The sequence below is a fragment of the Cebus imitator genome, unplaced genomic scaffold (assembly GCF_001604975.1).
Source record: "Cebus imitator isolate Cc_AM_T3 unplaced genomic scaffold, Cebus_imitator-1.0 Scaffold33, whole genome shotgun sequence".
In the NCBI taxonomy this organism is placed as follows: domain Eukaryota; kingdom Metazoa; phylum Chordata; class Mammalia; order Primates; family Cebidae; genus Cebus; species Cebus imitator.
This window is the reverse complement of record NW_016107348.1, coordinates 10,265,445-10,292,101: the sequence shown is the minus strand read 5'-3', so window position 1 is coordinate 10,292,101 and position 26,657 is coordinate 10,265,445. Positions and strand designations below refer to the sequence as shown.

The 26,657-nt window shown below is 32.9% G+C and overlaps 1 protein-coding gene across 2 annotated transcripts in view; it reads left to right on the top strand.

Annotated features, from left to right (window-relative positions):
* The window catches only part of BRINP3 (BMP/retinoic acid inducible neural specific 3), a 340,326-nt gene that overhangs the window by 205,598 nt on the left and 108,071 nt on the right, over positions 1-26,657 (top strand). For both annotated transcript variants that reach the window (XM_017524542.2, XM_037737086.1), the window contains one exon: positions 4,995-5,231. In XM_017524542.2, coding sequence (XP_017380031.1) covers positions 4,995-5,231 — 237 coding nt within the window. The remainder of the gene's footprint in view (positions 1-4,994; positions 5,232-26,657) is intronic.

Below are 26,657 nucleotides of genomic sequence, written 5' to 3'. Positions count from 1 at the left end.
ATTAACAAAATATTTATATTCATATTATTTCCATTTTAAAGATAGATTTTATAATAATTTGCTATTTTCTATTATTACATATTTTAGATATTCAATACAGAGTGTTGTATTCATAAGAACTTTTAACAAATACAATAGGTATGCATACTTGCTCATTCTTGTAGGCAGGAACAGGTATGAATACACATGTTTTAACACTGCTAGTTGAACAAGTTCAGATAAGTCTTTGTGATGACACTTATTGTCAAAATTAAGTTGACTGATCAAAGAGGTAATTTTGAGTTGTTATTCTCTGGTATGCCTTTTTGAATTGCATAAGTTAGAGCTGAATATTTACATTATTCAATTTTACATAAAAATGCTTAAAAGTTTCAGAAACTCTACCAGTTTTTCTCTCAATTTTGCAATCTTGAAAAATATAACAGTGACCCCGCGTGGTGGCTTACGCCTGTCCTCCTAGCCTTGTGGGAGGCTGAGGCAGGAAGATCACTTGAAGGCTAGTGTTCAAGAACAGCCTGAGCAACATAGTGAGATACAAAAAGGAAAAATATTCGCTGGGCATTGGTGTTGCAGGCCCGCAGTCCCAGCCACTCAGGAGGCTGAGGCAGGAGGATTGCTGCACCTAAGAGTTCAAGGTTGCAGTGAGCTATGACCACACCACTGCACTTCACTGTCACTCCAGCCTGGGAGACAATGAGACCCTGTCTCTAAAAAATAAATAATTAAACTGTTTTAATAATTCATAGTATCCACAAGAGGGGAAGAAATCCTTTTCAAGAGCTTAGTAATTAGAATCTATTTGTGCAAAATTGTTCTGTGCACATTATATCAAAACATAATTTTAATAGTAGTGATGTTATTAATAAAGCAACAATCTATTTGTTTAAATAATTAATTAATTAAAAGAAAAATGTAACGGCATTGAATTGTTTAAATTTATCCTAAATAGTGAATGAATGCCATGTATTTTGAGTAGTATTGAAAGTACAAAGTTCTGAAATATTTTAACAGTTTAAATGTTACTCAATTTATCAATACCAATTATAGGTTTACATTTATTAAAATATTTTCTCTAATTTAAATAAAAATGTTGTCCACCAATATTTCTTGCAATTCTCTACTGCTTACTCCTTTTTAATATATGGATTAACTTTCTATCAGAATATGAATTATGATAAAAGTGACAACATGTTTATACAAATTAGTATGACTATTTCAGTTTATTATGAAGAATAAAAATATTATAAAAATAATATTAGATTTATTGATTTTTGTCTATATTACTGTCTTCAGTTTTCAAAATATTACATTATTTTAAAAAACCCTCAGTTCCTTATCTGCCTGAAAAAATAATTAACACGTGGAATAAATGATGGAACATTTCTCTTTTGTATAATTATTATTTCTATGCTCTTCAACTAATGTGAGTAACTCAGAAACTCCATCTCTTTCTCTTTTTTTCATTTTCCAGCTCTATATCTTTAATTGTCCATTACAACTTTATTTATGCACTGGTGAGCATAAAGTCCTTTCTGAAAATAATATTAGGAAGTCAATTTCAAGACCCTCAATGTTTCATGCACTCTTTTAAAAATTTAATTGGTATTTACAATCCAAGCATAATGTTGGTTCACCTTTTCAACCTTACCTTAAAAAGTAATGAGGGCCGGGCGCGGTGGCTCATGCCTGTAATGCCAGCACTTTGGGAGGCCGAGGCGGGTGGATCACGAGGTCAAGAGATCGAGACCATCCTGGTCAACATGGTGAAACCCCGTCTCTACTAAAAATACAAAAAATTAGCTGGGCATGGTGGCACGTGCCTGTAGTCCTGGCTACTCAGGAGGCTGAGGCAGGAGAATTGCCTGAACCCGGGAAGCGGAGGCTGCGGTGAGCCAAGATTGCACCATTGCACTCCAGCCTGGGTAACAAGAGCGAAACTCCGTCTGGCAGCACTGAGACCTTCCTGGGGATTAGTCAAAAAAAAAAAAAAAAAAGTAATGCGAACTATTCATCAATTCTGGATCAATGTTACCATGGTGCCTTGGTTTTTTTGAAGGATATAGATATTTCGGGGTCACCATATGTGGCAATTGCAAATAGCAGTGTCACTGAATAATCTTTTATTAAGGTAACAACAGACATCTTCATGTCTTTCATAGTTAGCTAGTTAGATATTTGGTCCAATGAATCGATGGATAGAGATGTAGATGATAGATAAATAAATATAGATAGTTGCTTGTGTTTTGTGTTTTGTTTCTAAGTACCAGGTGAAGTTTTAGAATCAGAGTGTTTGACCCATTTTGGAATATTCTGAATTTAGGTACATTCTTGAGAGAATTCTGATATGACAATTTTTCGGTAAAGACCTTTTTCTGAAATTCTATTCTTCCAGTAGAAAAAGAAGTGTTCCTGAAGTGGAATTGAATCTAAGCAAACAAATAATGCGCCAATAATTGCTGAAGTCAACTGGATTAGATGATTAGACAACTAATTCAGAACAAAACTCTACGACTTAACCATTTACAAAAAAACATTTTTTGAAAATGAGAGATGGAAAAGAAGGACTTTGAAATCTGGTTTTCCTGAGACTATTACAGAGCAGACATTTTTCAAAAATTAAAAGAACCCTAGCTACAACTTTAAGTTATTGATGAAAATATATTTAAGGTAGATAATAAAAAGTAGTTATAAAAAGTTATTGGCAAACACATATGGAAATAATAATATTTCAAATTTGTTTAACTGCTTATGAGCATAACGTATCAAACAAGGTGCCTTTGAGTGAAAGTGTAACTGGAATAATGAAAAGTTATTTATTAAGTTTTGGTAGTAAATTTTTGGTAAAATTCCAAGACCTTGAGAAAATGATTGATTTATATGACCGGATTACAAACACTTTTCCGTATCAGTTGGTTCCCAATATTTTATTTTAATTCATTTGACACAGGACTAAGCTATTTTCATATGGGCGATTAAATTTAATTTTTAATGATAGGTCATAATTGTTTTTGGTTTATAGCAAAAATTGAATAATACTGCTTCATGAAACTATTTTTTCATATTTACTAATTTATTGAAACACATTTTCTAATACTGATATACATATATAAATGAAGATGGATAATAATATATGCTTTTTTCTAGCGATAAAAAGATGCATAAACTAATCAACAAAGGTCCTACTCAGTCATTCAAACCATGTGTTTTCAAGAAGCTGATTATATTTGCTTCAAAAAATATTTCTCTATACGTATCAGTGTACTTCTGTTAAATTGTATATTACATACAGTAGGTATAATAATTATGTCAGAAGTATTTTAAAAAATTTTTATTATCAAGAAATTATATATAGCGTAATTTATGCTACATAATATTTCATATTATTTAGATTTTCAGGAAATATATGTATACATCTATGCATTTCAAGATATTTGCTTTTATAGAAGATAAGTATGACTAGGATTGAGAAAAGGCATTGATGAATAAAAATATATTATATTTGAATACAAATATTTAGGGGTAGTAGAATGAAATAATGACTTGAAAGAGGAAACGTGTGTGTGTGTGTTTGTGTGTGTGTGTGCGTGTGTGTGTAATTTTAGTTCAGGAACAATTCTTTTTCCACTGGAAGAGTAGAGTTATGAAAAAGAAGGTCATTACTAAGAAACTCATAATTCACATAAACGTATATCTGTACACACACTATACATACAGATATACAGATATTTTCCTATTTTTGTGACCCTAATTGCTTACCCAATTAATTATATTTATTGAATCACATGTGTCTTATGTAGTTGCACCTTTTATTTTTCCCAAATATACTGCAAATAACTCTGTGACAAATACATTTCTCAGTCACCTTCACATTTGTATCTTACCTAGCAATTTTCTTTAAAATGACAATAGTCAATAAATATTTATTCTAGATGAAATGAAAATTAATAAAAAATTGACTATATGTCCTAGGAATGCTTTTTCCAACAATTTGCAAAGGAAATTTTGCAATTTGTCAAGATATTTGTAAATCAAATTTTTTTCCAAATGTTAAGCTAAGAATTTTATTAAATAGGCCTCTAAGATAGTAGTCAAGGGTCAAAATAGATGTTTTTGTTAGAAAGAAAACATGTAAAATTATAAAAATTTAATTTTTTTGTAAGTACCACTTTGCTATTAACCAGATTTTTCCTTAGCTTTGTATTTATTTTTACCTACTTATTTTTTTTAAATATTTAGTATGTAAGTTTTCTTAAGTAGCCAGAAATACTGAAATCAAAATTATTTTTTGAAATATCATAACAAATGTTACTCCCTGAGAAAACTCCAAATATTACTTTTACAATAATTTGCATAGTTTTTAAAGAGATAGCAACTTTACTAAACATGTTTCTAGAAACTAATGAGGTATATCACTAGGGCTGTCTATACATGACAAAGAAATAATCAGTCCTTCTGATTAGTCATTTTTAGTATTCACTCTTTGTATTATATAAATTATATGTTGTTAATGGCATGTGTTAGGCCTTACCATCAACATTCAATATGTGTTTTACCAATGGCACAACTCATTATATGATATTTACATTGATGTGGGCTGGTAGTCTGCAAGCAAAATGAAAATATTGAAAACCACTTGAAATGAACTGGCAGAAAATAAATGCATATGTGTATTTTCAAAGGTTTGGAAAGATAGGCTCTATCTATGTTATATAAAAAATAACCAGATATTATAATAAGTTATATCAAATAATCTGAGTTTTTAATCATCTCCGTGATTAATCATCTCTGTTTCTGAGGTCCATATTTATGAAGTCAGCATACATTGAAAAAGTTATAAGTATTTGCAGTATGTAGACTTAGCTATTATTTTGATAGTTTACAAAATTCAAAATTTAATATACTAAAATTTTTATTTTTTTGATTGAGTATTGTAAATAAGTATTTTAATTTTTTCTTTAGAAAAGTAAATTTGTTTGATTTGTTTGTTCTTCAAGGGCTTCAAGTGCTTCTACCAGACTATCTTCAGGAACGTTTTGTACAAGCAGCTTTGAGTTACATTGCTTGCAATTCAGAAGGAGAGTTTATCTGCAAGGAAAATGACTGCTGGTGTCACTGTGGTCCCAAATTTCCAGAATGCAACTGCCCCTCCATGGACATTCAAGCCATGGAAGAGAATCTTCTTCGAATAACTGAAACCTGGAAAGCCTACAACAGTGACTTTGAGGAATCAGGTAAGACATACATTTTAATAAAACAGTTTTAAATTTTGACAAAAAATATGTTGAAATGGCTAATTTATCCTTTTGCAAGAAACTATTATATAGTTGGAAAATTTTTTATTTTTTTGTTCTTTCAAATGGATATTTTCATTGCTTTTATTACTGGTTATTAAATGGTGCTTTGTGTATTGCTGTGTACTATTGGGATTAGAATTTAGCCAGTTCCTACATTGATGTGTTAGTCACTTAATAAATTTTTTGCTTTTCTTAGTACTTTTCGTCTGATACCTCTGAGGTCTCTCTCTAGTTTTCTAGTGACTGCTGTTTCTCTTATGCAGCAAAAATGAAGACAGTATTTTATACCTTCTTCAGTGTGATTCTCATTAGTGCTAATTTTCACTTTACTTATTTTTATAATAAAATTACATTAATTTTAATTGTGTAGTGTTTTGTGGGTTGTGTTAGTATTGTTTTATTTTTACTTAGTTAAAAGATACATATGATATTTGTTATCTTTTCGAATTTTAGGCACACGTAATAAACACATTTATATTCTTTTATCCCCTTCATTTTCTCCCAACACCCACTACCCTTCCTGGCCTCTGGAAACCACTATTCTACTCTCTATCTTCATGACATCTACTTTTACTAGCATCCACATAGGAGTGGGAACATGTGAGTTAGAACACTTGTCTTTCTGTGACTGACTTATTTCACTTAATATAAAGGCCTCTTGTTCCATCTCTGTTGCTGCAAATGAGAAGATTTCATTCTATTTTGTGGCTGAATGATATTCTATTGTGTACATGTACCATATTTTCTTAATCCAGTCATCCACTAATGGGCAGTTAAATTGATTCCATATTTTGGTTATTGGAAATAGTGCTGCAATAAATAAGAGAGTGCAAATAAATATTCTATATACTGATTTCCTTTATTTTGGATATATATTCAGTAGTGAGATGAATAATATGGTAGTTCTATGTGAGGTTTTTTAGCAAATTCCACAGAGTTCTCCTTAGTGGCTCTACTGATTTATCTTCCCACCAACGGTGTAGAAGTGTTCCCCTTTGTTTGCATCCTGGCCAGCATCTGCTATTGCTTGTCTTTTGATGCAACCCATTTTAAATTGGGTGAGATGATAGCTCACTGTAGTTTTGATTTTCGTTTCTCTGATAATTAGTGAAGTTGAGCATTTGTTCCTATTCCTGTTTGCAATCTTTATGCTTTCTTATGAGAAATGTGTATTCAGGTCTTCTGCCCAGTTCTTAATTGGATTATTAGTTTTTGTTTTTAGTATTTTGTTTTGGTTACTGAGTTGTTTGAGCTCCTTGTATATTCTGGTTATTAATACGTGGACAGATGAATGGTTTGCAAATATTTTCTCCCCTTCTGTGGGTTATCTCTTCACGTTGTGGATTGTTTACTGTACAGAAGCAGAAGCTTTTTAGGTTGATATAATTCAGTTTGTCTATTTTTTGTCCTAGTTGCCTGTAATTTTGAGGTTTTACATACAAAAAAAATTTTGTGGAGACTAATTGTCCTGTAGTGTTTTCTAAATTATTTCTTCTTTTAGTTTTATAGTTTCAAGTTTTGGATTTAGGTCTATATTTCTGATTTTTGTATATGGTGAGAGATAGGGGTCTAGTTTTTTCTGCATAAAATTATCCAGTTTTTCCAGCAATATTTACTTAAAAGATTTTCTTTTCCTCAATGTTTGTATAGTCTTTGTCAAAGCTGAGTTGGCTGTAGATGTGTGGATTTATATCTGGGTTCTCTATTTTATTCCATTGGTCTATGTGTCTGCTGTTATCCTATACTGTTTTGATTGCTATGGCACTATGGTAAATTTTGAAGTCAGGTAGTGTGATGAGTCTAGATTTGTACTTTTTTGCTCATGATTACTGTAGTTATTTGGGTATGTTTTGTGGTTTCATATAAATTTTAGATTTTTTTTTTTCTATTTCTGTGAAGAATGCCACTGGTGTTTTGATGGGAATTGTGCTGAATCTGTCAATTGCTTTGGGCAGTATTGGCATTTTAACAACATTAATTATTCCAAGCCACAGGAATAAAATATCTTTCCATTTTTTGTATTTTATTTCTTTCATAAGAGTTTCGTAGTTTTTCTTATACAGATCTTTCCATCTTTTGGTTTGATTGCTTTGAGGTATTTTATATAGTTGTAACCATAGTATATGAGATTACTTTCTTGTTTTTTTCAAATTATTTGTTGATTTCTGTAGTTTATTTTGTATTCTGCAGCTTTACTGAATCTTTTTATCAGTTTAACAGTGTTTTCATTGAGTATTTTTTTCTAGGTATGAAATTATGTTATCTACAAACAAGACTAATTTTACTTTACCTTTCCAATTTGTATGCTTTTTATTTATTTCTTTTGCCTACTTGTTCTGAACAGGACTTCCCATGTCATATTGAATAAAAGTGGTGAAAGTAAGCATCCTTATCTTGCTCCAGCCCTTACAGAAAAGGCCTTTCTCAAAAGAAAAAGGTTTTTTTTCCACATTCAGTATAGTGTTAACTGTGGGTTTGATATATACGGCCTCTATTATGTTGACGTATATTCTTTCTATACCCATTTTGATGACAGTTTTTGTCATGAAGTGATGTTCAATTTTATCAAGTGCTTCTTTGGCATCTATTGAAATAATAATATGGTTTCTGTTCTTGATTCTGCTAATGTGATATATGATGTCTATTGATTTGGATACATTGAACCACCTTTGCATTCTGCAGTGAATTTCACTTGATCATGTCAATGTGTTGTTGAATTTGGTTTGCTAGTATTTTGTTGATGATCTTCGCATCTCTGCTTATCAGTGATATTGACGCGTAGTGTTCTCATTCCCTTTTTGTCATGTTTTTGTCTGGTTTTAGTATCAGGGTAATGCTGGCCTCATATCGTGAGTTTGGAGTATTACCTTCTATCCAAATTTTTGGAGAGTTTGGATAGAACTGGTATTGCTTCTTCTTTAAATTTTAGTAGAGTTAGCAGTGAAGCTGTCTGGTCCTGAGTTTCATTTTGATGGGAAACTTTGCATTATGTCTTTGATCACCATGTTGGTTATTGGTTTGTTAAATTTTTTTGTTTATTCATATTTCAATCGTGGTAAGTTGTATGTGTACAGGAATTTATTTCTTTTTTTCAAGCTTTCCAATTTTCTGGCATGTAGTTGTTCACAATAGTCTCTAATGATGCTGTGTGCTTCTGGGTTCTCAGTTGTATGTCTCCTTTTTCATTTCTGATTTTATTAATTTATGTCTTTCTTTCTTTCTTAGGCTAAGTATTTGTCAATTTTGATTATCTTTTCAAAAAATCAACTTTTCCTATCATTGGTCACGTATTTTTCTAGTATCAATTTCATTTACTTCCCTTTTTCATTTCTAATTTTATTTATTTGCCCCTTCTTCCTTTATTCTTAGTCTGGCTAAGGGTTTGTTAATATCTTTTCAAACACCCAACTTTTCCTTTTGTTGAACTTAGTCTCAATTTTATTCATATCTGCTACGATTTTTATTACTTCTACTAATTTTGGGTTTGGTTTATTCTTTTGTAGTTCATTGAGGTGCATTGTTAGGTTATTTGAAGTCTTTGTACTTTTATGATTTAGGCATTTTTTACTTTAAACATCCTTCTTGATACAGATTTTATTGTATCTCATACATTTTGTTGTATTTTCGTTTTTCATTTGTTTTACATATTTTTTTAGTTTCCTTCTTACTTTGTTATTGACACTTTCGCCATCCAGTAGGATGTGTAATTTCTATGTGTTTGTGTATTTTCCAAGGTTCCTCTTATTTTCAGTTTATGATTTTATTCCATTGTGGTCAGAAAAAGTACTTGATAAGATTTTTATTTTTTAATATATTCAGACTCTTTTGTAGCTTAAGATATGGTCTATTCTGGAGAATGTCCCATGCACTGAAGAAAAGAATGTATATTCTGCAGCAGTTGGGTGAAATGTTCTGTTAATTTTAGATCAAGTGTGTCGTTTATGCTCTTTCTTTGTTAGTTTTCTGTCTGGATAGATATGCTTATTACTGATAGTGAGGTGTTAAATTTCCCTGCTGTATTATAGTCTTATGCATATTTTTTAGTTCTACTAATGTGTGCTTTATATACTTACAGGAAAATTCTGTTCTTGGGCACATAAATATTGATAGTTGTTTTATTATCTTGCTGAATTTACCCCTTTATCATTTTATATTGACTTCCTATGTCTTTTTAAATCTTAGATTTTTCATGTTTTGTCTGGCGTAGGTATAGCTACTCCTTCTCTTTTGGTTTCCAGTTATATTGAGTATCTTTTTCCACCCATTCACTTTCAGTCCATGAATGTATTTCTAGGTTAAGTGAGTTTTTTTGAAAGCAACATATAGTCAGGTCTTGCTTCTTTATTCATTCATCCACTATATACATTTTAATTGAACAAGTGTGACCATTTGCATTCAGTGTTATTGTTGATAAGTAAGTGGACACTACTGCCATTTTGTAGCTTGTTTTCCGGTTTTCAGTCTCTTCTTTTCTTACTTTCTCTGTGATTGATTTTCTCTGGTAGTATAATTTGTTGCTTTTTATTTTCCATAAATTTATCTCTAGTTATGAGACTTAGAGGTCCTCCACATCCCTTGTTAGTTGTATTCCTAGGTATTTTATTATCTTTGTAGCATCTGACATAAGATGGCTATGGAGTGCCAATCAGGTGTTTTATGTAATGACTTCTGATTTAAATCTCAAATGTCTTTTGCCAAATGCCTTCTATTTGTTCCAAATGGCTTGATGTTTTTTTATGTATAGATCAGTGCCATCATTCCCACTATCAGTAAAAAGTTTGACATTTTTTGAGGGCAGAGAACAATGTATTTATTTGCATTGTTAAATAAAGGCTGTTGCAATGTGCTATATATAGGAGATCTATTACATATCTTATTATGTGCTGATTGAGTGATGAATGAGATAATAAAATATATGTGTGTCCAGGCATTGTCCATGCCTTTGATTTACTTCATTATGTGTCTCTAAGAATGTCATAGTAACTGTAATCCTATTCATCCTTTCAATAGGCATAGTCTAAAAAACAATTTTAAGAAACAAAAATATGACCTGTATTATTCAGGGTTCTCTAGAGGTACAGAACTAATAGGATATATGTATATATTAAAGGGAGTTTTTTAAGGAAAATTGACTCACACGATCACAAGTTAAAGTCCCACAATAGGATGTCTGCAAGTTGAGGAGCTAGGAAACCAGTCGCGGATCAGTCCAAGTCCAAAAACCTCAAAAGTAGAGAAGCTGACAGTACAGCCTTCAGTCTATGGCAGGAGAGCACCTGGCAAACCACTGGTGTAAGTCCCAGAGTCCAAAAGCTGAAGAACTTGGAGTCTGATGTTCAAGGGCAGAAAGCAGCCGGCATGGGAAAAAGATGGAGGCCAGAAGGCTCAGCAAGTCTAGTTCTTCCACATTCTCTCACCTGCTTTATTCTAGATATGCCGGGCAGCTGATTAGATGCTGCCCACCCGGATTGAGGGTGGGTCTGTCTCTCGCACTCCACTGACTCAAATGTTAATCCTTTTTGGCAACACCCTCACAGACATAACCAGGAACAATACTTTACCAATCAAGTTGACACTCAGTATTAACCATCACACTACCTCACTGTTATTTTAAATTTTTATATAGGTATTTTGATAGATTTTTGTTTTTGTTTTTTGTTTTGTATTATTCTTTTCATTCAGATCTGAGGAAGAGTGTGAGTGACTGCCTTGTACTAGTTCTAACAATAATATGATTGAATATATAGATATGCCAGAACACACAAACATAATGCTTTTTCTATTAGTTTCAATTTATTTATTATAAAGGATTGTCTCTCAATAGAAATGTGCCTTTTTGTCAAAAGCTTTTATAATCTCTATTTATTTGAACTCATAATTCACTCAACGATTCAGTTTAATCTGAAAAATATTTTTCAAGTCTTTGATTGAGTATCATAAAATCAAAATAAAAGGTGACTTCAGTAACTGTTTTATTATTTGCTTTCTTCATGCTCACACATGCTATAGTGAAGATAAATCAATAAATAATACAACATATTCAGAGAATTTTTGCTAGCTACTCTATGGTCAGTTTTATAAAAATATATATGATGACTTCACTAAATTGTGTATACTTTATGCTACCATTTGGATGATTTTGATAAAAATGATTCATGTGAAACACAAACTCTTAGAAGCCATGACAAAATTTATCCACACTGAATACATTCATACCTTTTAGAGTAACCTCATAATGGTTACATGGGCTTTGTTGAAATCTTCTAAGGTGGTATATCCAGTAGTTTGTTCTTCTAGGTCTATATAAATTTAATTTTTAAGCAATATTACCTCACAATGACAAACTAACAAGTAGTTAAAGTGCTAAGTACTCATTCATTTTCAATGAGATGTACTATTATCAAACTTCATTATTCCAACACATACAAGTGAACTCTTCATGTAAGTTTAGAGTTAGTGTGTAATTTATATAAACTGCTTTGTCAGTTATTGCACTGATAAATAAAGACAACAATATATAGAATTTTGACCTCAAGTTTTGAGTGCATGACCTGAACTTTTGGATTTTAGACCATTAGAAATTAATTCAAAGTCAAGATATATTATATGAAATATTTTTATTTAATCATGAGGTCTCTCAAAACAGATATTTCAAGTACAGAGAAAATATTTTAACATTACCTATATGTAACACAAAGTTGTTATTCATGCTTCTCAGTAAATATTGCTGGTTCTCATTCTTACAGACACATAAGAAAGTTTGCCTTCCAGCATGCTTGAAGTTAGGTACAGCTATGGCCATGTGACTTGTTTGATAAAGGAAGCATGAGAAGAAACTGTACATATCACTGTCTAGAGGAAGGCATTATGAACCTGGCACGATACGCTAGGTTTACTTCCTCAGCCAAAGCAATTGACGATGTTCTAGATGTTGAAAACTGACTGCTTATGCTACTGAAATAGGAAAAAGAAAGCAGAGCCACCTAGCCGACCCTAGGTAGATATGGAATGTAAGTTGAAACCTAGAAATTTTTAGTTCTGGTTGAAATCAGAAAACACTTTGGTTGCATTTGTTACTTTGGCAAAACTATTCTATACTGAATTATGCATAAGAAGATTAATCTTTCCCTTTCACTGTGAGTAGAAAAGATTGGTGATTATGGTGATGGTGATTATAATTTATTTATTCAGTAAAACACTAACATTATGAGATTTTAAGTTTGATTTTCTATAAGAAATCATGGTAAATATTTACTGTCTTTTCCAATTGCATAATATAATGAGTTCATGAAATTGTAATGAACCACTTATCATAAACCAAGTATAAAGGACATTTTAGGCATGACACCATTTACTCTTTAAAGTAATCGTTCAAACTATTAATATTATTATTTTTTTTTACTTTAAAGATAAGAAAGCTAGGACTAACACATGTTAAGTGACTTGTACAATAGATACAATAAGTAATAAAGCCAGGATTTGAGCTTAGGCAATAGTACATTGTTCTGGCTGGGCATGGTGGCTCACACCTGTAATCCTAGCACTTTGGGAGGCCAAGGTGGGTGGATCACTTGAGGCCAGGAGTTCAAAACTATCCTGGGAAACATGGTGAAACCCTGTCTTACTAAAAATACAAAAATTAGCCCAGTGTGGTGTGCATGCCTGTAGTCCCAGCTACTTGGGAGGTTGAGGATCAAGAATCGCTTGAACATGGAAGGCAGGGGTTGCAGTGAGCTGCAGTTGTGCCAGTGTACTCCAGCCTGGGTGACAGAGCAAGAGACTGTCTCAAAAAAAAAAAAAAAAGTATGGGGTTCTCACACCATATGAACCTCTTTAATCAAGTGCTGTTATTACGTAAGAAGAACCCTTACCTGCCTGCTATATCTCTTCTTATGTGTACATGCGTTAAGTAGTGGCATGTTCTGATCCAGAGGTTATAATTAATGCTTCATGATGAAAGTGAATATATGTAGGCAATGCACAAAGACACATGATATAATAGTATGTATTACAGGGCTGGGCACAGTGGCTTATGCCTGTAATGCCAGCACTTTGGGCTGCCGAGGTGGGTGGGTAGCTTGAGTCCAGGAGTTCAAGAGCAGCCTGAGAAGCATGGTGGGACCCCTTGCCTTTTCAAAAATTAAAAAAATATGTATTATCCAGGTGTGGTATTGCTTACCTGTAGTCCTAGCTACTTGGAAGGCTGGGGTGTGAATATCTCTTGAGCCCAGGAGGCGGAGGTTATGACACAGTGAGACCCTGTCTCAAACAAACAAACAATCCAATATGTGTTACACAGAATATGACATTGATATGTATTGATATGATTGATATGATAGGTATATTAAATATGATATTAATAACCAAGTCATGGGTCCTGAATACAGACAGTGAAATTTATATGACATTTATTTGCATATTTCTGTACGGAATGATGGGAAACTCTAGAGCCAGAAGAGCTACTACTTTTACCTCGAGTGAGTTCAGCACCTTACAAGATGCCTTCAGTCACTATTAATATTTGCTATCTACTTCTTATCAAGGCTGTGAGTTACTTTTAAGGATCATAATCTAGGCTGAATACTGATTTTAACAATAACATGTCTGTATCTCTTCTAAAAATCAATTTGTTCATTTTCATTATAAGTCAATATTTTATACGTATTTATAAATGGAAACTTTGTGGAGTGTAGCCACATGACTCATAGCAATTGTTAAATCTGTTTGTAAAATATATCTTTATTTTTGTTTGAGCAATGTCCTTTCAACCTCCTCCATTCTTCTCTAGTGACACCTATATAGCATACACATAGCAACCTGCCATGAGGCTAAATGGCCTGTCACTGAGAGTCCTATTTAATTTTTGTTATCTTGCTAGTATGATCTTAACAGCTAGCTTTAAAGAAGAAATAACCCTGCTGTTGGCAAAAGTCAGTGCTTCGTTTAAGGAGTTGACAAAGTGCTAGAGGAAAGAGCTTGGAGTTAATTGGCAGCAAAACAAATGTGTGGTGTTATGTCAGGTTGTCAGGTAGTTGTTGTGTTGTATGAACTCTGAACAAGTGTCATTCTAGGAAGGTTGACCAAATTCGTCGCACTGGCTATGCAAGTTAACTCAGAGAATAACAAGATAAATTTCCCCAAACACTATTGAAGCATGAAGTCTTGCCTAACTCTTAAAACTGACAGACAGTTTAGCAGCCAGCTTGTCAAACGTTGTACCTGATGAAGAATCCTCTCCTTTATACAACTTAGTATTGATTATTTAATTTCTGTTTCCAGTGACTAGGAGCTCAGTATATTATAAAGTTGAAGAGTATGAGAATGAATATCTCTACTATTAAGAACACTCTTATTTTGAAATAAATTTATTTATTTTCCACTTTTCTGCCAAAAACACCAAAAAAACAAAAACATCATATGGTCTTGTGCTGAAATATTTATTCTTTGTCTCTGGAGTCAAAATGAGGTCTACTCCCTCTACTAGTTCAGCCTTCAGGTATTTACACACAAGTATCATCTTTGCATATTTACTTCTGTAAATTTAATATCCTCACTCTCTTAGATTGTGAAGAAAATCTTAGAAATGAAAAGATTGCTCTTTGTTTCACAAAATTTCTAAACCCTTAATCATTTTTCATCTTTTACGAATAATCTCAATTTGTCAGTGGAATTCAGAACTGAACAAAACCCAGTGTTACAAATGTAGTTTTATTCATTTATTTTACATTCTTTATTCTGAGCCTAATACAATCTAAGATTCCTTTAACTTTCTGGCAAGAATGTCACACTGTTCATTAATATCGAGTTGTAAGCCACAATTCCTAAGTATTTTTTCATGAAAACTACTCACGTATGATACCCTCTTTTTGTATTTTATCATACACATACACACATTTTTTATCTTTTAACTTAATGCTGGACTTTACTTTTTAAAAACGTCCTGAAATTTATATTTGTATTTCTAACTTGTCACACTCCTTGAACTTTTTGCAGATCCTCAATATATTATAGATTAAGTTTTCCTTACTGATCATTGGCATTTATTTATTTATTTATTTGTTTAGCAGAACAGGGCAAATAGAAACCTGTCATAAACTACACAAGCATTTCCTTGGAATTTGAAGGGTTCCATATGTATTTTAACAATGTATATTCACCTCTATTCCTATTCCTTTATATGCCTAAAATAATATGCCATGAAGTCTGTGTTGCTACATGTAAGTCATGTAGTAAAGTGGTAAATGCAAAGTTAGCCTTAATTTGACAACTGTGTACTGGCAAGTGTGTTTTAAACAATGGATAGTTTGTCTGTAGACCGTAGATCGGATACCTACCTAAGTAGCAATATACATTTCATCCGAATTCTCCTGTTCTGCACTAGGTGATTATCTAATTATAATTTGTCTTAATATAAAGTTTTCCTCTGGGGAAAACTACCATAACATTCCTGCCTCATGTGTTATTAAAGCATATGTGACTCATCATAGAGGCCCATGGTGGCACAAAGAGTTAATCTTTGTTATGGGTTTGGAAACAGAGGGTCAGGAAGCAAAATGTATGAGAGTTAAAGAGAGATAATTAAGGAAAGGACTATCTTTGTATTCTTTTCTTGGCCTTTTGTATCATTTTCTTGTACCCTCCTCTTAGTGTAGGCCTGGCCCTAAACATATTTGGAGGTATAGTAAACACATATCTGGAATTTTCTTGCGCAGTTTCTTAGAGTCATAAGTAATCAACACTCCAGTTTTGGCCCCATCATTTCTTTTCTCTAACGATGAACATAGTCTTCTTCTTACCTGCTTAATGGACAGAAGTTACCCAATTAATGCACCCTTTGCCTGACTCCCATGTTAGTCAGAACAGGTTAGACAACTAATGATCTCAGAAGCTCATGAATTTTAAAACACTGTAAGTTTATTCATCCTCTTACTACCTGTATACTGCAGGTCAACTGTTGTTTACCTCCTACCAATCCAAGACTGAGGCATACAGAACAAACTCTCACTTGAACATGGGAATATTTCCATGTGTGACAGGCAGAAAAGAGAACCAGATGAACTGCATACTGGTTTGCGAAGATTCTGGTCAGAAGTTGCATACGTCATTCAGGCTGACTTTTTTTTTTTTTTTTTTTCCCCAAAGGAAATGATGTACAGAATCCAGAACTCAGTAGAGAGGAAATGTTATTATTGTTTTATTGGGAAGCATAACAAAGAAGGAACCAACTGTGGATAAATAAATATTCATTAAAGCTATCAAATTTCCTAGGAAAATTTTGATTCACTAAATTCAGCTAATCTCAGTATTTAAGAAAACAACTAAATTTAACCAATCCATGCTTAGTGTGTAATGATATCCTCAAACATTGTTATAATTATTATTTTAGACTCTGAAGTCCTCTCATAGTATCACAATATTTAATGTTAGAAAATATGCTAGAGATTGAATAGTCTGCCGCTACCCATGTTCGTTTGAATTCCTCCTACATAATACTTGGAGCATTGACGGATGAGCTACTCTGATGATCAGATTATTCATGTTTTCTGAAGGCAGGACATTCAATTTTTAGGTAGTATTACAGTTTTTTTCCTTAATTGCCACCAATACAATCTCCTAGGTGTCCGTCCACTCATATTGGCTTTAATCTCTGAAGCTACACATACTGAATCCTATTACAGATTCCATCTAGTTTTTAACATATTTAAGTGAGCCAATTTGTTGCCACAGTCTTATTTTTACCAAAATAAATATTCTTTATTATTCATCCTTTCCATTATATAATTTAATATTTCTGCATTTTCCTATCAATTCTGTGTTCCACTTTCCTCTTAAAGTTTGTTTACACACATTCCAGGTATAACTAACTACCCACAGAAAGACAAAAATCAGCTCAGATTTTATTTATTCTACAAGGTTTTTCCAAAGTGGGTAAGTCTTGATAAGGTCTCTTTCATCAAGACAAAATTTAATCAGCTTTTATTCAAGATAAATTTGTCATTGTTACTTTGCTTTTTATTTTAAATCAATACAAAATCTGAAATATCTATATGCCCAAAGGTTTTAATTGTTTAATTTAAAAAATTTGATATCATATAATGAAATTGGCAACTGTAAATTCCCTCAAGGCCAATATTTATAATAAATACCAATATACAATATATTATGGTCTTTCTGATTGGGTTTTCTTTTATTTGTAATAGATGCTTACCATTATTTCAGTTTGAAATGTATTTCGAATGGTGCAATAGGAACAGCAATAGATAAAATGCCAACATGCCCTTTGTTTTAATCTTTGATAAAAATATTTTTTTCTTTGTTATATCTTGCTTTTTGCTAAAATGCATACTTATATTTTGAAGTTCTCAGATGAAATAGAAGGTATTTAGTATCAGGGAAATCTCCTAGGGAAAACTACATCTGTTCAACAGTCTTTAAAACAATGCTTGAACTTCCCAGCATTTTAAAATTCTGAACCACCTTTGATGATAACATCCTAGAATGGATGTGAAAAACCTTCCCAGGAGCATAGAGGGCTGTGTGTGTGTGTGTGTGTGTGTGTGTGTGTGTGTGTGTGTGTAAGTAAAAGATAAGTACATTTGTAGTGTGTCTCTTTTAAAAATATTTTGTTCTCTTTTCATCCCAACTCCATCTCATGTTCCTTTAGAGGCACATGTTCTAAAAATCCAATCCATTCTTGAATAAATATAAATTATTCATGATGAATTATGTAGCCTTTAAAGTATTAAATTGTCATATAATATGGAAGTTATAACTTCATCTTATATCAACATTTAAGTCTAGATGTCTTACTTACTCTTTGTGAAAGAGGATAATACATACCTTTAACTGATAGAATTTTACAGAAATCATCCCAGTACAGAAATGAAGACAATTGAATGCAAGTCAAAATGGTAACATGTTTTCCGTGGATGAAGCCCATAAGGAGATATCTTGTAAAATGACAGCTTCTTATGCCATGTTTACCATTACAGTAACCTAAATAGAGTTCAAGAATAGGGGATCTGTTCATGCATTCTATATGTGGTACTGTGTGCTGAGCAAATGACCCTCATGGTTAATTACTCTTCTGCATTACACCATTTTCACGTTGTTGATAAAGACTTACCTGAGATAGGGCAATTTAGAAAAGAGAGGTTTTAATTGGACCTACAGTTCCACATGGCTGGGGAGGCCTCACAATCTCACAAGGAAGGCAAGGAAGAGCAGGTCACATCTTATGTGGATGGTGGCAAGCAAAAGAAGGACTTATGCAGAGAAACACCCATTTTTTAAAATGATCAGATGTCATAGTACCCATTCACTATCACAAGAACAGCATGAGTAAGATCTGTCCCAATGATTCAGTCATCTCCCATGAGGTCCCTCCAATAATCTCTGGGAATTATGGGAGCTACAAGGTGGGATTTAGGTGGGGACACAGGGCCAACCCATGTCATCCCAGGCCTGGCCCCTTCCAAATCTTATATATTCACATTTCAAAACCAATCATGCCTTCTCAACAGTCCCCCAAAGTCTCAACTCATTTCAGCATTAACTCAAAAGTCCACAGTCCAAAGTCTCATTTGAGACAAGGCAAGTGATCGTGTAAAATCAAAAGCAAGTTAGTTACTTCCTAGATACAGTGGGTGCACAGGTGTTGCATAAATACAGCCAAAACAAAGTGGCTACAGGCCTCATGCAAGTTCCAATTCCAGTGGGGCAGTGGGAGGTAATTGAATCATGGGGTGGGTCTTTCCCATGCTCTTCTCCTAATAGTGAATAAGTCTCGTGAGATCTGATGGTTTTGTAGAGGGGAGTTCTCCTACACAAGTTCTCTTGCCTGCCACCATTTAAATGTGCCTTGGCTTCTCCTTTGTCTTCATCATGATTGTGAGGCTTCCCTAGCCTCACAATGTGGATCTGTGAGACCTTTAAACCCCTTTTTGTTATAAATTACCCAGTCTCTGCTATGACTTTATTAGCAGTGTAGGAACAGACTTAGACAATAATATATAATTATCACTCTGTTTTGTTATAACAATGAGCTTATTTCAAACTTAACCTTATTTGTGTTTGTTGGAAGGAGAAATATTAATGTTAAATGTGCCCATGAAACTTTCCCAGTGACTATCTGAACTCCACTCACAATTGACTCAGTAAATGAGACAAAGCATGGATCTCAGAAAAACAGTGGCTAAAATTATTGATTCTAAAACACAAAGCATAATTTTTCATGAAAATTTTCTTGAGTTACATATCTTCAGAACAGAAGCAAACAAAAAACCCATCAGTTAATGTGGCCACCACTGTAGAAACATGCAGCAATAATGACCAAAGTACCCGAGTTCCTGATTATGTTTATCCATTACTCTCTTTTAATGTCTCAATGTTAGTGCCTACGTATGTGCTTCTCTGTTGGATTTCTGGCTCAGGAAACTGTTATTATAACTGTTTACTCTGGAATGCAAACACATGTTAAATGTATTTTTGGAAGAAAAATGTATATTACAGATATAAGCCCATATCAGAGTTCATTTGAAATATCCAGGAAGATACTAAATCTCACATTAGCAGACCCATTATCTGGTGTTGAGCAAGCAATTTGACTTTTAGCACCCAGGAGGTCTACATTTATATGCCACAGCTGGTAACATACCTGACTAATGATGGTACTCCGATTACAGAAGCAGGGTGCTATTGGTAGGTGAATGGAATTGTAGCAGTCCTAAAGGAGCAAAATCTAATGTACTAAGAAGCATAACTGAGACTTGGAAGCCAGTGTTGGGATAATATATTAGTGATTGATGGCAATGTCTGCTTTATAGCAATAGAAACTGTAACACTTATAAATCTTGGAAAATGTTACACAAGAATAACCACAGAAAATAGGAGAGTTTCTGTACAATGCAGCTCAAAAAACTTATGCTTATAATATATGAACAACTGCCAACAGTTATCTTACATGTAATGTTTTGGACTGAGAAGATATGCCAGATATGAGGTTTTTGATGACGTGTAGCTGAATATGAGTTTAAGAGTTATAGAATAACTGAGTGGAAAGAAAGTGGAGACAACAAACACATTTTTTCAAGAACTCTAATATGGATATAGTTTTAAGTTTAGAATGGTGGCTTGAGGAAAATATGTAGTTTCATAAAAATTATTTGATTAGAAAGTTGCTAGGCATATTTTTTCCACTGAGAGGAAGAAGAAAATGAAGAAGAGAATATTAATTAGCTAAGATAAAGGCAATTAAGATCACATTAGAAAAGCTTATAGCTGTGGATGAAAATAGGCATGGTATGTATGTATCTTTCTATGAGAAAGGAAAAAAAGAATTCTTCATATATATATAATACATAGAAAAGTTTGAAGGCAAAGTGAATAAATGTATCAATGTTAAATCTTTTTTAGGTAGAGTAAATAAATAAGATTATTCATCAAGGGATATATAAAAACTATGCTATATAATTAAAGTACCTATTAACATTACAAAACTGCTGGGCTAGTATTACATTTTCTTCACTGAGGAAGTGGTTTTAGATTTCTGTAAAATAAAGTCAGGTGAGGTGAACTATGTACAAAAAATACTGGTAAACTCTTTTAAATCATTATAAAAACTGGTCTTATTTTGTAGATGTGATCAAAACTATACACAAGTCTATATCAATTTAGCATTAACCACATTTACACTGGTTGTATAGATATACTTGTGATTGCATATATAAAATACATATAATGATCTTATGTCATGCATGTAATATCATAGGCTGTATTGATTTTAGAAGACTAACACTTAAATGATTACAATTTTTGTTTTAAAACTTCATGTTGAAAGAAAGCATTAAAAGGAAATAAAAATAATTATTCTATATCTAAAGTTCCAAGTGACCTTGTAAACATAGTTTAACATACTGTTTTTCCCAAAACAAGTGACTGGAGAGCTCTTTTGAATTATTTATGCTAACCATCTGTTCCTTGCTTATCATATCTTCCAGAACAGGCAAATCTCATGGCCTTCAGATGTTAGCTACTACTACTTCTAGATGAGCAGCTGTTTTCTTATCAAAAATCCATACTGAAACTGTTCATTCTAAATTGGTAAATTTCATTAGTATCTCCAGGGCTTCAGTTGAATTAATCTACTTAAACAGTGTTCTTCCTAAAAACAGGTGCTCAAGCGGCTCATACCAATTCTATCATTTTAACAATAGTAAATAAGAAAAAAAAAGTGTTTTTGCTAAAACAAAATAGTATGATTGCTTTCATTTACTATTGCTTTTCATTATGAAAACAATGTGTAGTTTTCAACATATGGTATTCTTATGATGCTGCCCTAATCAAACAGTGATCACAATCTAGAAAGTTTCAAATGGAACTAATATTTTCACAGTAGTTTTCTTATTACATTATTAAGATGATACACTTAAATAAAAATGTTTTCTGATCACTCTATGTATCCTCGGGCTGCTATAAAAATTGTCACAAACTTGGTTGCTTGAAACAAAAATATGTATTTTCTCACAATTATGGAGGCCAAAAGTCCAAAATCAAGGTGTTAGCAGGACCACTGTCACTTTGTATGTTCTAAAGGAGAATACTTTCATGCTTCTTCCAGCTTCTGGTGGCTTTCAGATTTCCTTGATTATGGTTGCACTGACCCCTGCCTTTGGCCACATTGCATCTTCCTTTTCTCTGCATGTAATTTTCCGTGGACTCCCTATTATAAGATTACTTTCCATAGCCTTCAGGGAACATCTGGATAATTCAGGTTAATCACTTCATGTTGTCAAGGAAAAAAATTGCTTTGAAGAAGTTAGACAAGGAAAGGTTGTTTAAGACTGTTGCAATAGGGAAGAGAGATTTACTGCAAGTCATTTAAACAAAAGATAGGGAAGATTTTAAGCACAGGAGTAAATTAGTAGAAAATACCGGAGGATAATTTTGGGGAAACTTGGTTAATGTTATTAGGCCATCTGTGATTGCTTCTTGAAACCTACAGAAGATTGGTTCTTACCCTCCCACAGAGACTACTAGATAAGAGCCATATATGTATGTGTGTGTGTGTGTGTATATATATATATATATATATATATATATGTACATATATAGTGTATGTAATATTTTTTATTATATTTTAAGTTCTGGGGTACATGTTCAGATCGTGCAGGTCTGTTACATAGGTATACACACGCCATGGTGGTTTGCTGCATCCATCCCCTGTTACCTATATTAGGTATTTCTCCTAATGCTATCACTCCCCAATCCTTCCACCCCCTGCTATCCCTCCCCTAGTTATCCCACCCCTTAAGAGACCCCAGTGGGTGATGTTCCCCTCCCTGTGTCCGTATGTTCTCATTGTTCAACAACCACCTATAAGTGAGAACATGTGGTGTTTGGTTTTCTGTTCCTGTGTCAGTTTGCTGAGAATGATGATTTCCAGTTTCATCCATGTCCCTGCAAAGGATGTGAGTTCATCCTTTTATATGACTGCATAGTATTCCATGGTGTATATGTGCCACATTTTCTTTATCCAGTCTGTCATTGATGGGCATTAGGGTGGGTTCCATGTCTTTGCTATTGTAAACAGTACCACAGTGAACGTACACGTGCAAGTGTCTTTATAATAGAAGGATTTATAATCCTTTGGGTATATACCCAGTAATGGGATTGCTGGGTCAGATGGTAGTTCTATTTCTAGATCCTTGAGGAATTGCCACACTCTCTTCCACAATGGTTGAATTAATTTACACTCCCACCAACAGGGTAAAAGCATTCCTATTTCTCCACAGCTCTCCAACATCTGTTGTCTCCAGATTTTTTAATGATCACCATTTTAACTGGCATGAGATGGTATCTCGGTGTGGTTTTAATTAGCATTTCTCTAATGACCAGTGATGATGAGCTTTTTTTCATGTTTGTTGGATGCATAAATGTCTTCTTTTGAAAAGTATTTGTTCATATCCTTTGCCCACTTTTTGATGGGATTATTTTTTTCTTGTAAATTTATTTAAGTTCTTTTTAGATTCTGTATATTAGCCCTTTGTCAGATGGGTAGATTGCAAAAGTTTTTTCTCATTCTGTTGGTTGCCTGGTTCACTCTGATGATAGTTTCTTTTGCTGTGCAGAAGCTCTTAAGTTTAATTAGATTCCGTTTGTCAATTTTTTGTTGCCATTGCTTTTGGTGTTTTAGTCTTGAAGTCCTTGCCTATGCCTATGTCCTGATTACATTTTAAAGAGATGGCTCCTTGGCCCTTGAGAAAAACATTTCAGGTTGTAATACCTTCAGAAGGCTGGGAGTAGATTTACATCTCAAAGGTGCAGGGAAAGAGTTTACAATTGCAAGTTTTCTAAAGTAAAGGCTCTAATTAAAGGGCGGTCAGGGGCTTATATTCATTCATAGATCTATCTAAAGTTTAGTCAAGCTGAAGGAAAGAGTAAGGCTTCTAGGACAATGTTGAGATACTTAATCACATCGGCAAAGATGCTTTTGCTAATTAAGTTAACATTTTCAAGTTACAGGGATTAATATATGTATTTTGGGAGGAGGGGAATTTTTCAGCCTTCCACAATCACCAAAACAGTAAATAAAATTGATAAGTCTCTTTATACTCAGGGCTCTTAAAAAGTCTTAGCAATTTTAATACTTGAGAGAGTAAAAAATGTGTCATGTACACTTTCACAACAGACTGAAACTGTTTCTTTATCTCGCACAAAACTAAATTGCAGAAATTCCTGCTTGGGCCTCACAGATGACATCTTGTCTCTTATAAAACATCATTTTGTTCTTTGTCAAATTATTATTTTGTATTACTATTTTTTAATAACATAAGCACCTTCAATTTCTTCCTCCATATTGATAGTTTTCTTCTAAGGAAGTCCATTAAGTTATTCAGTGCCACTCATAAACCATTCCACTCAGGATTTTCAGAAAGAGCAAAGGAATCCACAGATGTTAAATAATTTTAAAATAAATTAAATTAACAATAAGAGCATTTGGATTGCCTTGGAGTGATTCATCTTTACTTTCCATACAAATATTTCACAACTGACTTTTGCATAAGGTAGACATACTGCAGGGGGCATAATGTTTACTATATTACTCACCAAATGAAAATAAAAATGTAAAAGTTTAAGCAAAACATTAAATAAACAGTACATAATTATCCTAGCAGAATATTTAGAATCATGGCTTTCGGCTATTGTAACTCAGTTGCATCAGTTCTTTCTCATGTGAATAAAAGCCCAACCCCTTTTACTGACCCTGGCTTCTAGAAACAAATCTCTCTTTATTTATTATTATTTATTCTTTTGTCACTAGTTTAATATTTTATTTTTTGTCTTGCATGTGGAATAACACTGCTAATTCCATTTTACCCTTTTCTTCACCTCAGATCAGTGTTTTTGAGGGTCCTAGAAAACTTCTAGCATAGATAGTAGTTATTTTTCTTGAAAACCTTTGGTTTGGGAGACTTTAAAATGCTGATGCCAATTGCAAATCTAAAGAGTAGGCGTCCTTGGAAAAAAAAAAAAAACTAATGTCAGATAGGACATTTTTGTACACGCTGATTCACAGAACATATAACAAGTGAAGAATTGTTTACTTTTTTCAATTAAATTTTGTTTAAAGAACATCACTTTAATGTTTCTTGTTTTAGTAATAATAGCATTTTTAATGTTCCTTAGTAATTCAGTACGCTAATCAACAGTATATAGGTTTGTTTTAAATAGCAGAAGATTGATTTGATCTAAAATTATCATTTGAAATCAAACATGAAGCTTAGTACTTTAAAGAGTATTTTTATTTGAAGTTCAATATAAAATGTCTTTTAAGAAGGCTTAACATGGTTAAGCCTTTTTTAAAAGCAAAGATATAGACTGCTTATTTTCAATCTACTTTGTTTATAAATATACCCTGTGAAGTATTGGATAGCAAGTCAGTTTGTAAAAGCATTCAGAGCCCATATTTCTGGAACTCAACTTCATAGCATGTTTGCAGTAACAGTCCGTTGTAACGAAATTAGTGAAATATTAAGTCAATTTTGGCAAAAACAGATTTTTTAATCTTGAAATTTGATAAACATCAAATATATCATTTGATTTAACTAACATATTAATTATATGATATACTTCTATTTTTAAACCTGTTTTATTCCCTTGAATAATGCAGTAACATGAATGTAAAAATTGATTTTAAAATTGGAGAGCAATGTTGAAAACTATATTTTTTACTAAACAAAAATGCTTAAAAATATATGTAAGACTGCAATGCAAATCATGCCATAGGACACTGGTTCTCAAATTTTACTTCATTTTAAACTCATTGAAATTATTAAAGACACATACATGCACATATATGTTTACTGCAGCACTATTGACAATAGTGAAGACAGGGAACCAATCCAAATGCCCATTAATGACAGACTGGATAAAGAAAATGTTGTACATATACACCGTAGGATACCATTCAGCAGTAAAAATGAATGAGATGATGTCCTTTGCAGGGACATGGATGAAGCTTGGAAGCCATCATCCTCAGCAAACTAACACAAGAACAGAAAACTAGACGTGTCAAGTTCTCATTCATAAGTGGGAGTTGAATATTGAGAACACATGGACAGAGAGCAGGGAATAACACACACCACGGCCTGTTGGGAGCTAAGGGGTGAGGGAAGGGAACTTAGAGGATGAGTCAATAGGTGCTGCAAATCAACATGGCACATGTATACCTATGCAACAAACCTGCATGTTCTGCACATGTATCCCTTTTTTGTTCTTTAGAAGAAAAAAAAAAATTCCTGTATTATATCTCTAAATTTAGTTTCTATAGGATGAAACCAGGAGATGGGGTTTTTTTAAGTCTCCAGGTGATGTTAATGTGCACCTAAGTTTGAGAAGAGAATCATTGTTACAGAAAACCATTTTTCCTTGTCGAAACTGAATGGTTGATAATTGTTTTATCTGTCAAGTGAGGGGGGTTGCCTCTGAGAAACTAGTGTGTCTGCTTTATAAATGCAGTTAAATGCTTTAGCTCTGATTTCCAGTGCAATTGACCATAAAAGTATCCTCATTATCTCTTTGCTTATAGATCACTAGTTCATAATGCCTATAATGTTTCCTATTAGCATTTAAAATTATTTTTCACTGAAGTTGATATGTGAAAGATTGTGACATTTCATTCTATTCTATTTGGTGAAGAAATTTATGGAAAGAAAAAAATATATTTTAATGTAATTTGATGCTGACAAAGTAATTTTTTAAATATATAGATATGTAATATTAAACACAAACTTAACTGTTGAGGGTGATTTTTTAATCTTAGTAACCCCAATTATTTTATTTTGAAAAAACTACTTCGATTTT